Raw genomic sequence first — 15,825 nt, forward strand, 5'->3', positions numbered from 1 at the left:
TCAGAGTGGGGATGGTCAGACTGGGGATGGTCAGAGTGGGGATGGTCAGACTGGGGACGCTCAGACTGGGGATGGTCAGACTGGGGATGATCAGATTGGGGTTGATCAGACTGTGATGGTCAGACTGCGATGGTCAGACTGGGGATGGTCAGACTGGGGATGGTCAGTCTGGGGATGGTCAGAGTGGGGATGGTCAGACTGGGGACGGTCAGACTGCGATGGTCAGACTGGGGATGGTCAGTCTGGGGATGGTCAGAGTGGGGATGGTCAGACTGGGGACAATCAGACTGCGATGGTCAGACTGGGGATGGTCAGTCTGGGGATGGTCAGAGTGGGGATGGTCAGACTGGGGACGGTCAGACTGCGATGGTCAGACTGGGGATGGTCAGAGTGGGGATGGTCAGAGTGTATAGTTTAATATCTGGGTGACTGGGGTGCAGGAGTCATGCATCTGTTTTCAGTCTGCATTGTATTCTGTGTTGCATATTTATAATGTTTATTATGATGGTTAGTCATGTGTGTGGCGGTGTGGTAAAAGTGAAGGGAATAAGTTACATATTCTTGCCTTATTCTGATTAGTTTTTAATTTGGAGACTGCCGGGTGTGATATCTTTTGTTGACCCTTTAACTTCACTTAATTACATTAGAAATCACTTAACTCTGCTGTATTTTGGTTTAAGTCTGCTGAAGTACATTTAATATCACCAGTTTTAGTTTCAGTAGTTCGGGATCATATTGTTTGCTCGTTGCTATTAAAGGATCAGAAACATTTTTTTGACTTTGAACATTATTATTGGATTGGACCAGAGCACATCATACAAGATAGCTCCCTGTGCTTGGTCTCCAACAAAGGCATTGGTTTGGTTTGTTTGAGAGCCGCTACAGGCACGTTGGCCTTCATAAATTGAAGTATTGAGTACAGGAGTTGGGATGTTATGTTGAAGCTGTCTAAAATGTTGGTGAAGCCTAATTTGGAGTGTTGTGTGCAGTTTTGGTCACAACGACAGGAAAGATGTCAATAAGATTGAAAGAGTACAAAGAAAATTTACAAAGATTCTGCTGGGACTTGAGGACCTGAGTTTTAGGGAAAGGTTAAATAGGTTAGGACTTTATTCCCTGGAATGTAGAAGAATGAGGGAAGATTTGATAGAGGTATACAAAATTATGAGGGGTATAGATAGGTAAATGAAAACAGGCTTTTCTGCTGAGGTTGGGTGAGATTACAACTAGAGGTCATGGTTTAAGGGTGAAAGGTGAAATGTTTAAGGGGAACATGAGAGGAAACTTCTTCACTCAGAGGATGGTGAGATTGTGAACAAGCTGCCTGCACGAGTGGTGGATGCGAGTCAATTTCAGAACTTTGTATGGGTACATGGATGGGAGGTAAATGGAGGGCGATGGTCTGGGACTAGGCAGAATAATAGTTTGGCATGGGCTAGATGGGCCAAAGGGCCCATTTCTGTACTGCAGTTTTCCATAACTCTTAAGAGTGCAGAGAAAATTTAAAAGGATGTGGCCAAGACTTCCGAACCTATGTTTTAGGGAAAAGTTGAATAGGTTTGTGGTGAACTACATATACCTGTCTGGACTGCTCCTGTGGCTCCTCCCACAGACCCCTGCTGACTGCTTCTGTGGCTCCTCCCACAGACCCCTGTATAAAGGTGATTGAGGCCTGATGCCCAGCCTCATTCCCCAGGATGTAGTGTTGTTCATTCTTCCAGTCAATAAAAGCCGATACCTCGCTTCCTACGTCTCAGAGTGAGTTATTGATGGTGCATCAAGGTTAGGACTTTATTCCCTGGAGTGTAGGAGAATGAGGGGAGGTATTATAGAGGAATACAAAATTATGTGAGGTATAGATAGGGTAAATGCACGCAGGCTTTTCCCACTGAGGGTGGGTGAGATTACAACTAGCGGTCATGGGTTAAGGGTGAAAGGTGAAATGTTAAAGGGATACGTGATAGAGAACTTCTTCACTCAGAGGGTGGTGTGAACGTGGAGCAGGCTGCCAGCAGAAGTGTTGGATGTGGGTTAGGACAGGTTTGGATAAGTACATGGATGGGAAGAGTACAGAGGGCTATGGCCCATGTGTGGGATGACAGGACTAGGCAGAACAGCAGTTTGACAGAGGCAAGGTGGGCTGAAGAGGCTGTTTCCGTGCTCTGTGACTCTAATTTCTGATAAGTTGAGGGTCAACGCAGACTCAGTGAGACAAATGGCCTATTCTTGTGCAATGATCCTGTGAGTTTGCCCTTCACCTATGTCAGATTGGTTGATCTATAATTATATCATCTATCTATCTAATCGACCTTTATTATGTACCAGTGATCTTCCAGCATTTAGCATCTGCAGCCAGTGTGGGACTAGAATTTAAAAGCAAGGATGTAATGCTGAGGTTTTGATAGGACATTCGGTCGGACTGCATTCGGAGTATTATCAGCTGTTTTGTGCCCCTTATCTAAGAAAAGATCCGCTGACATTGGAGAGGGTTCAGAGAAGGTTCATGAGAATGATTCCAGGAATGGCGGGGTTAATGTATGAGGAGGATATGATGGCTGTGGGTTTGTACTCACCGGAGTTTAGAAGTATGAGGGGGGGATCTCACTGGAACCTATCAAATATTGAAAGGCCTAGATAGAGTGGATATGGAGAGGATGTTTCTTATAGTGGGGGAGTTGAGGTCCAGAGAGCAGAGCTTCACAAAAGAGGGGTGTCCATTTAGAAAAGAGATGAAGAAGAATTTCTTTAGCCAGAGGGTGGTGAATCTGTGAGACTCCTTGCCACAGAGGGTTGTGGCTTAATTCTGCTCCTACTGTCTGTTGTCGTTATATCTCTCCGTGCCCTGTGGCACATTGGGCAGCAACCTTGCCGTTTCTTTAGCATTTTGTCTGTTTTTTACAAGAATGAGTTCTAGCTCACTGCTCAACCCAGCACAGATGGAAAGCGTGCAAAGAGCCGCCCAGATTCGAACCCAGGACCACTCACCTCAAAGTCCGGTATGAATGCCACTGCACCCTGGCCGGCACCTACAGTATCTTTTATGGTCCAATGATTTAGAGCTTCAATTATTTCCTTCTTTAATTCACTTAATCGAAAGAGATAAGCTAACAGTCTTGGCAGTATATCTCCTTACAGTGATCACAAACCCCTTATTATTCTGACTCTCAGTGTGTTTATCCCTTCCAGTACATCATATACCTCATACTTAACTGCAGTATGTGTATCATCCCCTTCCTTTGTGTAGACAAACGCAATGTAATCATTATGAACCACCTCCACACATGCATTGTGTCTTGGGCCTCCAACAGGTCTGACTCATTCCTCTGCTGTCGACTTGCTTCTTTGTAAGACATCTTCAGTTTCCCGTATTTCACTTCATTTGCAATTTAATTTCCTCCAATGCTTTAGAGTAAACAGGAGTGAGTTATAGGCAGAAATCTAGCCAGTAGATTCAAGTGATTTATACCACACAAGAATTCAATGATCCAGACAGCAGAATTGCTTGCCAGACAGTCTGTGTGCCATCACCAAAGATCCTTCATACTTGGCCATTCCTTCTTCTCCCCTCTTCCCTCCAGCTTGAAAACATACACCAACAGGCTCAATCAGACTCCAGAACAGACCTCGTGTACATTACCTTTGATCTCTCAATCTAACTCGTCTGCCCACACTGCAGTCTGGCACCATTGTTCTGGGCTTCACTGGATATACTTGGTTCAGAAAAAGAGGGAGATCTACAATAAATATGGGCAGCATGGAGTAAATGAGGTGCTCGAAGAATATAGAGAATGTAAAAAGAATCTTAAGAAAGAAATTAGAAAAGCTAAAAGAAGGTACGAGGTTGCTTTGGCAAGTAAGGTGAAAATAAATCCAAAGGGTTTCTACAATTATATTAATAGCAAACAGATAGTGAGGGATAAAATTGGTCCCATAGAAAATTCAGAGTGGACAGCTACGTGTGGAGCCAAAAGAGACGGGGGAGATTTTGAACAATTTATTTTCTTTGGTATTCACTAAAGAGAATGATATTGAATTGTGTAAGGTAAGAGAAACAAGTAGGGTAGTTATGGAAACTATGATGATTAAAGAGGAGGAAGTACTGGCACTTTTAAAGAATATAAAAATGGATAAATCTCTGGGTCCTGATAGGATATTCCCTAGGACCTTGAGGGAAGTTACTTTAGAAATAGTAGGGGCTCTGACAGAAATATTTCAAATGTTATTAGCAACGGGGATGGTGCCAGAGGATTGATGTATTGCTCATATTGTTCCATTGTTTAAAAATGGTTCTAAGAGTAAACCTAGCAATTATAGGCCTGTAAGTTTGACATCAGTGGTGGGTAAATTAATGGAAAGTATTCTTAGAGATGGTATATATAATTATCTGGATAGACAGGGTCTGATTAGGAACAGTCAACATGGATTTGTGCATGGAAGGTCATGTTTGACAAATCTTATTGTATTTTTTGAAGTGGTTACTAGGAAAGTTGACGGGGGTAAAGCAGTGAATGTTGTCTATGTGGACTTCAGGAAGGCCTTTGACAAGGTTCCGCACGGAAGGTTAGTTAGGAAGGTTCAATCGTTAGGTATTAATATTGAAGTAGTAAAATGGATGGCTGGATGGGAGATGCCAGAGAGGAGTGGTGGATAACTGTTTGTCAGGTTGGAGGCCGGTGACTAGTGATGTGCCTCAGGGATGTGTACTGGGTCCAATGTTGTTTGTCATATACATTAATGATCTGGATGATGGGGTGCTAAATTGGATTAGTCCTCTGAGTCCTGATGAAGGGTCTCGGCCTGAAACGTCGACAGTGCTTCTCTCTATAGATGCTGCCTGGCCTGCTGTGTTCCACCAGCATTTTGTGTGTGTTGCTTGAATTTCCAGCATCTGCCAATTTCCTCATGTTTGTGGATAATGAAGTAGGTTTTCAAAGCTCGCAAAGAGATTTAGGCCAGTTAGAAGAGTGGGCTGAAAGATGGCAGATGGAGTTTAATGCTGATAAGTGTGAGGTGCTACATTTTGGTGAGAATAATCCAAATAGGACATACATGGTAAATAGTAGGGCATTGAAGAATGCAGTAGAACAGAGTGATCTAGGAATAATGGTGCATAGTTCACTGAAGGGTGGAATCTCATGTGGATAGGGTGGTGAAGAAAGCTTTTGGTATGCTGGCCTTTATAAATCAGAGCATTGAGTATAGGAGTTGGGATGTAATGTTAAAATTGTGCAAGGCATTGGTCAGGCCAAATTTGGAGTATTGTGTACAGTTCTGGTCACCGAATTATAGGAAAGATGTCAACAAAATAGAGAGAGCACAGAGAAGATTTACTAGAATGTTACCTGGGTTTCAGCACCTAAGTTACAGAGAAAGGTTGAACAAGTTAGGTCTTTACTCTTTGGATCGTAGAAGGTTGAGGGGGGACTTGATAGAGGTATTTAAAATTATGAAGGGGATAGATAGAGTTGACTTGGATAGGCGACTTCCATTGAGAGTAGGGGAGATTCAAACAAGAGGACATGAGTTGAGAGTTAGGGGGCAAAAGTTTAGGGGTAACACAAGCGGGAATTTCTTCACTCAGAGAGTGGTAGATGTGTGGAATGAGCTTCCAGTAGAAGTGGTAGAGGCAGGTTTGATATTGTCATTTAAAGTAAAATTGGACAGGAAAGGAATGGAGGGTTATGGGCTGAGTGCAGGTCGGTGGGACTAGGTGAGAGTAAGCATTCGGCACGGACTGGAAGGGCCGAGATGGCCTGTTTCCATGCTGTAATTGTTATATGGTTATACTGATGTTTGCAAATGGTCTCTGTGGCTGGCATACATGATTATGTTCTCTCACTGTACATGTGACAATTATAAACCAATTGCTATATTGTAGATCCTCAAGGTTGTGCAAACACAGAGCAACCTGCACAAAATTCTGGAGGAGCTCAGCGGGTCAGGCAGCTGCTGGAACAAGCAGTCAATGGTTCAGGCGAGATTCTTCATCGGGATTGGAAAGGAAGGGTGAAAGGTCAGAATAAGTTGAGAGGAGGGGAAGGAGGGCAAGATTGGAGAGGGGACCTCACCAAACTCCTGATGAGGAGAAGATTCAAATTCCGTCAGGGTAGGCATACCTCTGTGGAGCAGCAAATCACAAGAAGTTCAACAGATGCTGGGAATTCAGAGCAACACACACAAAACTCAGCAGGTCAGAGGAATAAACAGTGGACATTTGGGGCCAAGACCCTTCATCACCCTGGAAAAGAAAGGGGAAGAAGCCAGAATAAGAAGATGGTGGGAGGGGGGAGCAGGGCAGTACGTGATAGGTGGCTGGGTCAGAATCACAGTCTTATGCCCCTTTCTTTTCAGTCCGGCCCAAAACACTGTCTGTTCATTTACCTCCATGGCGACCGAGGGAACTGCTGAGAACTCCAAGATTTTGTGTATATTGCTCTAATGTCATTACAGTTTATACTCTATCTGTGGTACCACTGAATGGTGACAGGAGTAACAGGTCTCTCTCTCTCTCTCTCTCTCTCTCTCTCTCTCTCTCTCTCTCTCTCTCTCTCTCTCTCTCTCTCTCTCTCTCTCTCTCTTTCTCCCCCACTTCCTCTCCCTCTTCACTTCCCACTCTCCCTTTCTCTCCCCATCCCCTTCCCTCTCTCTCTCCCCCTCTCTATCTCTGTCTCTCTCTGTCTTCTTCCCTCTCCTTCCATCTCTCTCTCTCTGTCTCCCTCTCCCCCTCTCAGTTTGTCCCTCCTTCTTTCTCTCTCTCTCTCTCTCTCTGCCTTGTCCTCTGATTCTGCCTTGCCTGCTCTCTCCTGTTCTCTTACTCATTCTCTGTCTCTCTCTGCCTCACGTTGTCATTCTCTATCTGCCTCGCTCGCACACTCTCTTTCTCCTGATATCTCACTCTCTCTCTCGCTCTCCCACTCTCTGTCTGTCCCACCCTCTTTCTCTCTCTCCCCAACTCTCCCTCTCTCTGTCTTCCCCCACTCTGTCTCTCCCAATCTCTCCCCCCACTCTCTCCCCGATCTCTCTCTCTCCCTCGCCCCTCCACTCTCTCTCTCTCCCTCTCCCCCTACTCTCTCCCCCTCCCGATCTCTCTCTCTGACAGGACACTTGGCCACCACTCCACAGCTGAGATGAGACACACGAGGGCCCCATGCCAGACCTGAATGCTGAATTATGTAACCTGCTGGGAGCCTCTGCTGCGGCCAGTGGCATGGACATCAGCTGTCACAAGGACGACCAACCCGGCCACTCTGACCTGGAGCCAGGCCCAGGCAAACCAGAGGGGATCGCTAGGACTGGTGCGGGTGAGAGCCAAGGATCCTCTCTGAGCGGCCCAGCTGAGGGGTCCCAACGTAGTCTGGGAGCCAGACAGCCCTCCTTGCCAGATGCCAGGCCCTCCAGGAGTCTGGAGGAGCTCCACCAGGCCTCAGCCTCCCAGCACAAGGCAGATCCCCTGGGCCCAGGCTTCTGGCAGGGCGTGGGTGTCAAAGGAGTGCCTGCAGAGGGAAGGGAGATGCCCCGTCTCCCCAGCGCCTCGCTGTGGCCCCTCCTTGCAGTGGCTGAGGGGAGTGGTGCTGGTGAGACCATCCGTGTCCTGAGGGAGAGGCTCCGGATACAGAATAGCAAGCCTGCTGAAGAGGCCAGTAGGCCACTCTGTCCTCGGCCCCCACCAGCAGAGCCTCGCAGAGCAGCACCCTCACCAGACACTGTTTTGGGGCTGACCAGCCCCTCCCAGATAATGGAAGAGGCCACGAGAAGGCTGCGTCTACGGCGGCAGAACAGTAGCCCCGACCTGGCACGGACTCTCTTCCCTGAAGAGGAGGGGGCCAGGATCAAAGTATCCAGTTCTCAGGGGATGGGAAGGGGGCCGCCAACTCTGCAGGCTCCCAACGGGAGCCGTCGGCCCAGCCGCACCCACATCCCCTCCTTTGAGGAGTTCAAAAGGATGAGAGGGAAGAGTCAGGGGATATTGGGGGGCTCCAACGGGACCCCCAGGTCTCCCTCGGGCCCCTGCCTCACCCAGGGGGGTCATCCCCAAACCGGGCCATCCCACAGTGGGGACCTCCCTTACCACCACTCTCCTCATCCTCCAGCGGCAAGCCCCAGTACAGACTGCCACGCCCCACCCGTCTGCACAGGTCCAGCTCCCAGCTCTCCCCTGCACACAATGGCCGTCCCCCTTGGCGGCTCAGAGAACGGCAGCAAGCATAAGGAAGTCAGCAAAGAGGATTCCAGTCTCCCGGGGAGGAACTCAGCGACCGAAACCCAGTCGACTTGCTGCCCCACACTCCTGCTGGAAGCAGCCGCCGAACTGTCTGCTTACGGTGTCACCCTTCAGCAAATGAAGAGCGGTCTGATCGGATCAGCCATTGACCTCATCAAGAAAAGGTAACTCGGTCACTTGGGGTGGTGTGGGTGTTCTGACTGGAAAACTTCATCGGCGCGATGGAAGGATGACAAGGTAGCCGCTGGGAGATCACGATCAGGTTTACTATCACTGACGGATGTCCAGAAACTGGTTGTTTTATGGCAGCTGAGCAGTGCAATACATAACAAATACTATAAGTTAGAGTATAAATAAATAATACAAAAGGGAATACTGTTCATGGTTACACAGACTGTTCAGAAATCAGAATATCGAGGGAAGGATACACTTCCTAAAACATTTAGTGTGTGCCGTCAGGCTTCTAGAGGTAGTAATGAGAATTAGGCAAGTTCCAAAGGACTCCTGGTAAACCTATGCCATGTCTGACACATGTTGACCCTCAACCCATAAACACTGTACATAATAAACTGACACGAGTTGACCCTCGATTCCATAAACCCTGTCCATAAAAAAACTGACACGAGTTGACCCTCGATTCCATAAACACTGTACATAATAAACTGACACGTGTTGACCCTCGATTCCATAAACCCTGTCCATAATAAACTGACACGTGTTGACCCTCGATTCCATAAACTCTGTACATAATAAACTGACACGTGTTGACCCTCGATTCCATAAACCCTATCCATAATAAACTGACACGTGTTGACCCTAAAACCAGAAACCCTGTCCATAATAAACTGACACGTGTTGACCGACAATTCCATAAACGCTGTCCATAATAAACTGACACGTGTTGACCCTCGATTCCATAAACCCTGTCCATAATAAACTGACACGTGTTGACCCTCGATTCCATAAACCCTGTCCATAATAAACTGACACGTGTTGACCCTCGATTCCATAAACCCTGTCCATAATAAACTGACACGTGTTGACCCTCGATTCCATAAACCCTGTCCATAATAAACTGACACGTGTTGACCCTCGATTCCATAAACCCTGTCCATAATAAACTGACACGTGTTGACCCTCGATTCCATAAACCCTGTCCATAATAAACTGACACGAGTTGACCCTCGATTCCATAAACCCTGTCCTTAATAAACTGACACGTGTTAACCCTCGATTCCATAAATCCTGTCCATAATAAACTGACACGTGTTGACCCTCGATTCCATAAACCCTGTCCATAATAAACTGACACGTGTTGACCCTCGATTCCATAAACCCTGTCCATAATAAACTGACACGTGTTGACCCTCGATTCCATAATCCCTGTCCATAATAAACTGACACGAGTTGACCCTCGATTCCATAAACCCTGTCCTTAATAAACTGACACGTGTTAACCCTCGATTCCATAAATCCTGTCCATAATAAACTGACACGTGTTGACCCTCGATTCCATAAACCCTATCCTTAATAAACTGACACGAGTTGACCCTCGATTCCATAAACCCTGTCCTTAATAAACTGACACGTGTTGAACCTCGATTCCAAAAACCCTGTCCATATTAAACTGACACGAGTTGACCCTCGATTCCATAAATCCTCTCCATAATAAACTGACACGTGTTGACCCTCGATTCCATAGACTCTGTACATAATAAACTGACACGTGTTGACCCTCGATTCCATAAACCCTGTCCATAATAAACTGACACGTGTTGACCCTAAAACCAGAAACCGTGTCCATAATAAACTGACACGTGTTGACCGACAATTCCATAAACCCTGTCCATAATAAACTGACACGAGTTGACCCTCGATTCCATAAACCCTGTCCATAATAAACTGACACGTGTTGACCCTCGATTCCATAAACTCTGTACATAATAAATTGACAAGTGTTGACCCTCGATTCCATAAACCCTGTCCATAATAAACTGACACGTGTTGACCCTCGATTCCATAAACCGTGTCCATAATAAACTGACACGTGTTGACCCTCGATTCCATAAACCCTGTCCATAATAAACTGACACGAGTTCACCCTCGATTCCATAAACACTGTCCATAATAAATTGACACGTGTTGACCCTCGATTCCATAAACCCTGTCCATAATAAACTGACACGTGTTGACCCTCGATTCCATAAACCCTGTCCATAATAAACTGACACGTGTTGACCATCGATTCCATAAACCTTGTCCATAATAAACTGACACGTGTTGACCCTCGATTCGATAAACCCTGTCCATAATAAACTGACACGTGTTGACCCTCGATTCCATAAACCCTGTCCATAATAAACTGACACGTGTTGACCCTCGATTCCATAAACCCTGTCCATAATAAACTGACACGAGTTGACCCTCGATTCCATAAACTCTGTCCATAATAAACTGACACGTGTTGACCGACAATTCCATAAACCCTGTCCATAATAAACTGACACGTGTTGACCGACAATTCCAAAAACCCTGTCCATAATAAACTGACACGTGTTGACCCTCTATTCCATAAACTCTGTCCATAATAAACTGACACGAGTTGACCCTCGATTCCATAAACTCTGTCCATAACAAACTGACACGTGTTGACCGACAATTCCATAAACCCTGTCCATAATAAACTGACACGTGTTGACCGACAATTCCATAAACCCTGTCCATAATAAACTGACACGTGTTGACCCTCGATTCCATAAACTCTGTCCATAATAAACTGACACGTGTTGACCCTCGATTCCATAAACCCTGTCCATAATAAACTGACACGTGTTGACCCTCGATTCCATAAACCCTGTCCATAATAAACTGACACGTGTTGACCCTCGATTCCATAAACCCTGTCCATAATAAACTGACACGTGTTGACCCTAGATTCCATAAACCCTGTCCATAATAAACTGACACGAGTTGACCCTCGATTCCATAAACCCTGTCCTTAATAAACTGACACGTGTTAACCCTCGATTCCATAAATACTGTCCATAATAAACTGACACGTGTTGACCCTCGATTCCATAAACCCTATCCTTAATAAACTGACACGAGTTGACCCTCGATTCCATAAACCCTGTCCTTAATAAACTGACACGTGTTGACCCTCGATTCCATAAACCCTGTCCATAATAAACTGACACGTGTTGACCCTCGATTCCATCAACCCTGTCCATAATAAACTGACACGAGTTGACCCTCGATTCCATAAACCCTGTCCTTAATAAACTGACACGAGTTCACCCTCGATTCCATAAACACTGTCCATAATAAATTGACACGTGTTGACCCTCGATTCCATAAACCCTGTCCATAATAAACTGACACGTGTTGACCCTCGATTCCATAAACCCTGTCCATAATAAACTGACACGAGTTGACCCTCGATTCCATAAACTCTGTCCATAATAAACAGACACGTGTTGACCGACAATTCCATAAACCCTATCCATAATAAACTGACACGTGTTGACCCGAAAACCAGAAACCCTGTCCATAATAAACTGACACGTTTTGACTGACAATTCCATAAACCCTGTCCATAATAAACTGACACGAGTTGACCCTCGATTCCATAAACCCTGTCCTTAATAAACTGACACGAGTTCACCCTCGATTCCATAAACACTGTCCATAATAAATTGACACGTGTTGACCCTCGATACCATAAACCCTGTCCATAATAAACTGACACGTGTTGACCCTCGATTCCATAAACCCTGTCCATAATAAACTGACACGAGTTGACCCTCGATTCCATAAACTCTATCCATAACAAACTGACACGTGTTGACCGACAATTCCATAAACCCTGTCCATAATAAACTGACACGTGTTGACCGACAATTCCATAAACCCTGTCCATAATAAACTGACACGTGTTGACCCTCGATTCCATAAACCCTGTCCATAATAAACTGACACGTGTTGACCCTCGCTTCCATAAACCCTGTCCATAATAAACTGACACGTGTTGACCCTCGATTCCATAAACCCTGTCCATAATAAACTGACACGTGTTGACCCTCGATTCCATAAACCCTGTCCATAATAAACTGACACGTGTTGACCCTCGATTCCATAAACCCTGTCCATAATAAACTGACACGTGTTGACCCTCGATTCCATAAACCCTGTCCATAATAAACTGACACGAGTTGACCCTCGATTCCATAAACCCTGTCCTTAATAAACTGACACGTGTTAACCCTCGATTCCATAAATCCTGTCCATAATAAACTGACACGTGTTGACCCTCGATTCCATAAACCCTATCCTTAATAAACTGACACGAGTTGACCCTCGATTCCATAAACCCTGTCCTTAATAAACTGACACGTGTTGAACCTCGATTCCAAAAACCCTGTCCATAATAAACTGACACGAGTTGACCCTCGATTCCATAAATCCTCTCCATAATAAACTGACACGTGTTGACCCTCGATTCCATAAACCCTGTCCATAATAAACTGACACGTGTTGACCCTCGATTCCATAGACTCTGTACATAATAAACTGACACGTGTTGACCCTCGATTCCATAAACCCTGTCCATAATAAACTGACACGTGTTGACCCTAAAACCAGAAACCGTGTCCATAATAAACTGATACGTGTTGACCGACAATTCCATAAACCCTGTCCATAATAAACTGACACGAGTTGACCCTCGATTCCATAAACCCTGTCCATAATAAACTGACACGTGTTGACCCTCGATTCCATAAACTCTGTACATAATAAATTGACAAGTGTTGACCCTCGATTCCATAAACCCTGTCCATAATAAACTGACACGTGTTGACCCTCGATTCCATAAAACCTGTCCATAATAAACTGACACGTGTTGACCCTCGATTCCATAAACCCTGGCCATAATAAACTGACACGAGTTCACCCTCGATTCCATAAACACTGTCCATAATAAATTGACACGTGTTGACCCTCGATTCCATAAACCCTGTCCATAATAAACTGACACGTGTTGACCCTCGATTCCATAAACCCTGTCCATAATAAACTGACACGAGTTGACCCTCGATTCCATAAACTCTGTCCATAATAAACTGAGACGTGTTGACCGACAATTCCATAAACCCTGTCCATAATAAACTGACACGTGTTGACCGACAATTCCAAAAACCCTGTCCATAATAAACTGACACGTGTTGACCCTCTATTCCATAAACTCTGTCCATAATAAACTGACACGAGTTGACCCTCGATTCCATAAACTCTGTCCATAACAAACTGACACGTGTTGACCGACAATTCCATAAACCCTGTCCATAATAAACTGACACGTGTTGACCGACAATTCCATAAACCCTGTCCATAATAAACTGACACGTGTTGACCCTCGATTCCATAAACTCTGTCCATAATAAACTGACACGTGTTGACCCTCGATTCCATAAACCCTGTCCATAATAAACTGACACGTGTTGACCCTCGATTCCATAAACCCTGTCCATAATAAATTGACACGTGTTGACCCTCGATTCCATAAACCCTGTCCATAATAAACTGACACGTGTTGACCCTCGATTCCATAAACCCTGTCCATAATAAACTGACACGTGTTGACCCTCGATTCCATAAACCCTGTCCATAATAAACTGACACGTGTTGACCCTCGATTCCATAAACCCTGTCCTTAATAAACTGACACGAGTTCACCCTCGATTCCATAAACACTGTCCATAATAAATTGACACGTGTTGACCCTCGATACCATAAACCCTGTCCATAATAAACTGACACGTGTTGACCCTCGATTCCATAAACCCTGTCCATAATAAACTGACACGAGTTGACCCTCGATTCCATAAACTCTATCCATAACAAACTGACACGTGTTGACCGACAATTCCATAAACCCTGTCCATAATAAACTGACACGTGTTGACCGACAATTCCATAAACCCTGTCCATAATAAACTGACACGTGTTGACCCTCGATTCCATAAACCCTGTCCATAATAAACTGACACGTGTTGACCCTCGCTTCCATAAACCCTGTCCATAATAAACTGACACGTGTTGACCCTCGATTCCATAAACCCTGTCCATAATAAACTGACACGTGTTGACCCTCGATTCCATAAACCCTGTCCATAATAAACTGACACGTGTTGACCCTCGATTCCATAAACCCTGTCCATAATAAACTGACACGTGTTGACCCTCGATTCCATAAACCCTGTCCATAATAAACTGACACGAGTTGACCCTCGATTCCATAAACCCTGTCCTTAATAAACTGACACGTGTTAACCCTCGATTCCATAAATCCTGTCCATAATAAACTGACACGTGTTGACCCTCGATTCCATAAACCCTATCCTTAATAAACTGACACGAGTTGACCCTCGATTCCATAAACCCTGTCCTTAATAAACTGACACGTGTTGAACCTCGATTCCAAAAACCCTGTCCATAATAAACTGACACGAGTTGACCCTCGATTCCATAAATCCTCTCCATAATAAACTGACACGTGTTGACCCTCGATTCCATAAACCCTGTCCATAATAAACTGACACGTGTTGACCCTCGATTCCATAGACTCTGTACATAATAAACTGACACGTGTTGACCCTCGATTCCATAAACCCTGTCCATAATAAACTGACACGTGTTGACCCTAAAACCAGAAACCGTGTCCATAATAAACTGATACGTGTTGACCGACAATTCCATAAACCCTGTCCATAATAAACTGACACGAGTTGACCCTCGATTCCATAAACCCTGTCCATAATAAACTGACACGTGTTGACCCTCGATTCCATAAACTCTGTACATAATAAATTGACAAGTGTTGACCCTCGATTCCATAAACCCTGTCCATAATAAACTGACACGTGTTGACCCTCGATTCCATAAACCCTGTCCATAATAAACTGACACGTGTTGACCCTCGATTCCATAAACCCTGTCCATAATAAACTGACACGAGTTCACCCTCGATTCCATAAACACTGTCCATAATAAATTGACACGTGTTGACCCTCGATTCCATAAACCCTGTCCATAATAAACTGACACGTGTTGACCCTCGATTCCATAAACCCTGTCCATAATAAACTGACACGAGTTGACCCTCGATTCCATAAACTCTGTCCATAATAAACTGACACGTGTTGACCGACAATTCCATAAACCCTGTCCATAATAAACTGACACGTGTTGACCGACAATTCCAAAAACCCTGTCCATAATAAACTGACACGTGTTGACCCTCTATTCCATAAACTCTGTCCATAATAAACTGACACGAGTTGACCCTCGATTCCATAAACTCTGTCCATAACAAACTGACACGTGTTGACCGGCAATTCCATAAACCCTGTCCATAATAAACTGACACGTGTTGACCGACAATTCCATAAACCCTGTCCATAATAAACTGACACGTGTTGACCCTCGATTCCATAAACTCTGTCCATAATAAACTGACACGTGTTGACCCTCGATTCCATAAACCCTGTCCATAATAAACTGACACGTGTTGACCCTCGATTCCATAAACCCTGTCCATAATAAAT

General features: G+C 45.0%; 1 protein-coding gene across 4 annotated transcripts in view; it reads left to right on the top strand.

Annotated features, from left to right (window-relative positions):
- Positions 1-15,825, top strand: part of arhgef49 (Rho guanine nucleotide exchange factor 49) — a 562,666-nt gene that overhangs the window by 101,481 nt on the left and 445,360 nt on the right. For all 4 annotated transcript variants that reach the window (XM_073046112.1, XM_073046111.1, XM_073046110.1 and 1 more), the window contains one exon: positions 7,100-8,385. In XM_073046112.1, coding sequence (XP_072902213.1) covers positions 7,148-8,385 — 1,238 coding nt within the window. In that variant the 5' untranslated portion in view covers positions 7,100-7,147. The remainder of the gene's footprint in view (positions 1-7,099; positions 8,386-15,825) is intronic.

The sequence above is a fragment of the Hemitrygon akajei genome, chromosome 5 (assembly GCF_048418815.1).
Source record: "Hemitrygon akajei chromosome 5, sHemAka1.3, whole genome shotgun sequence".
Lineage (NCBI taxonomy): Eukaryota > Metazoa > Chordata > Chondrichthyes > Myliobatiformes > Dasyatidae > Hemitrygon > Hemitrygon akajei.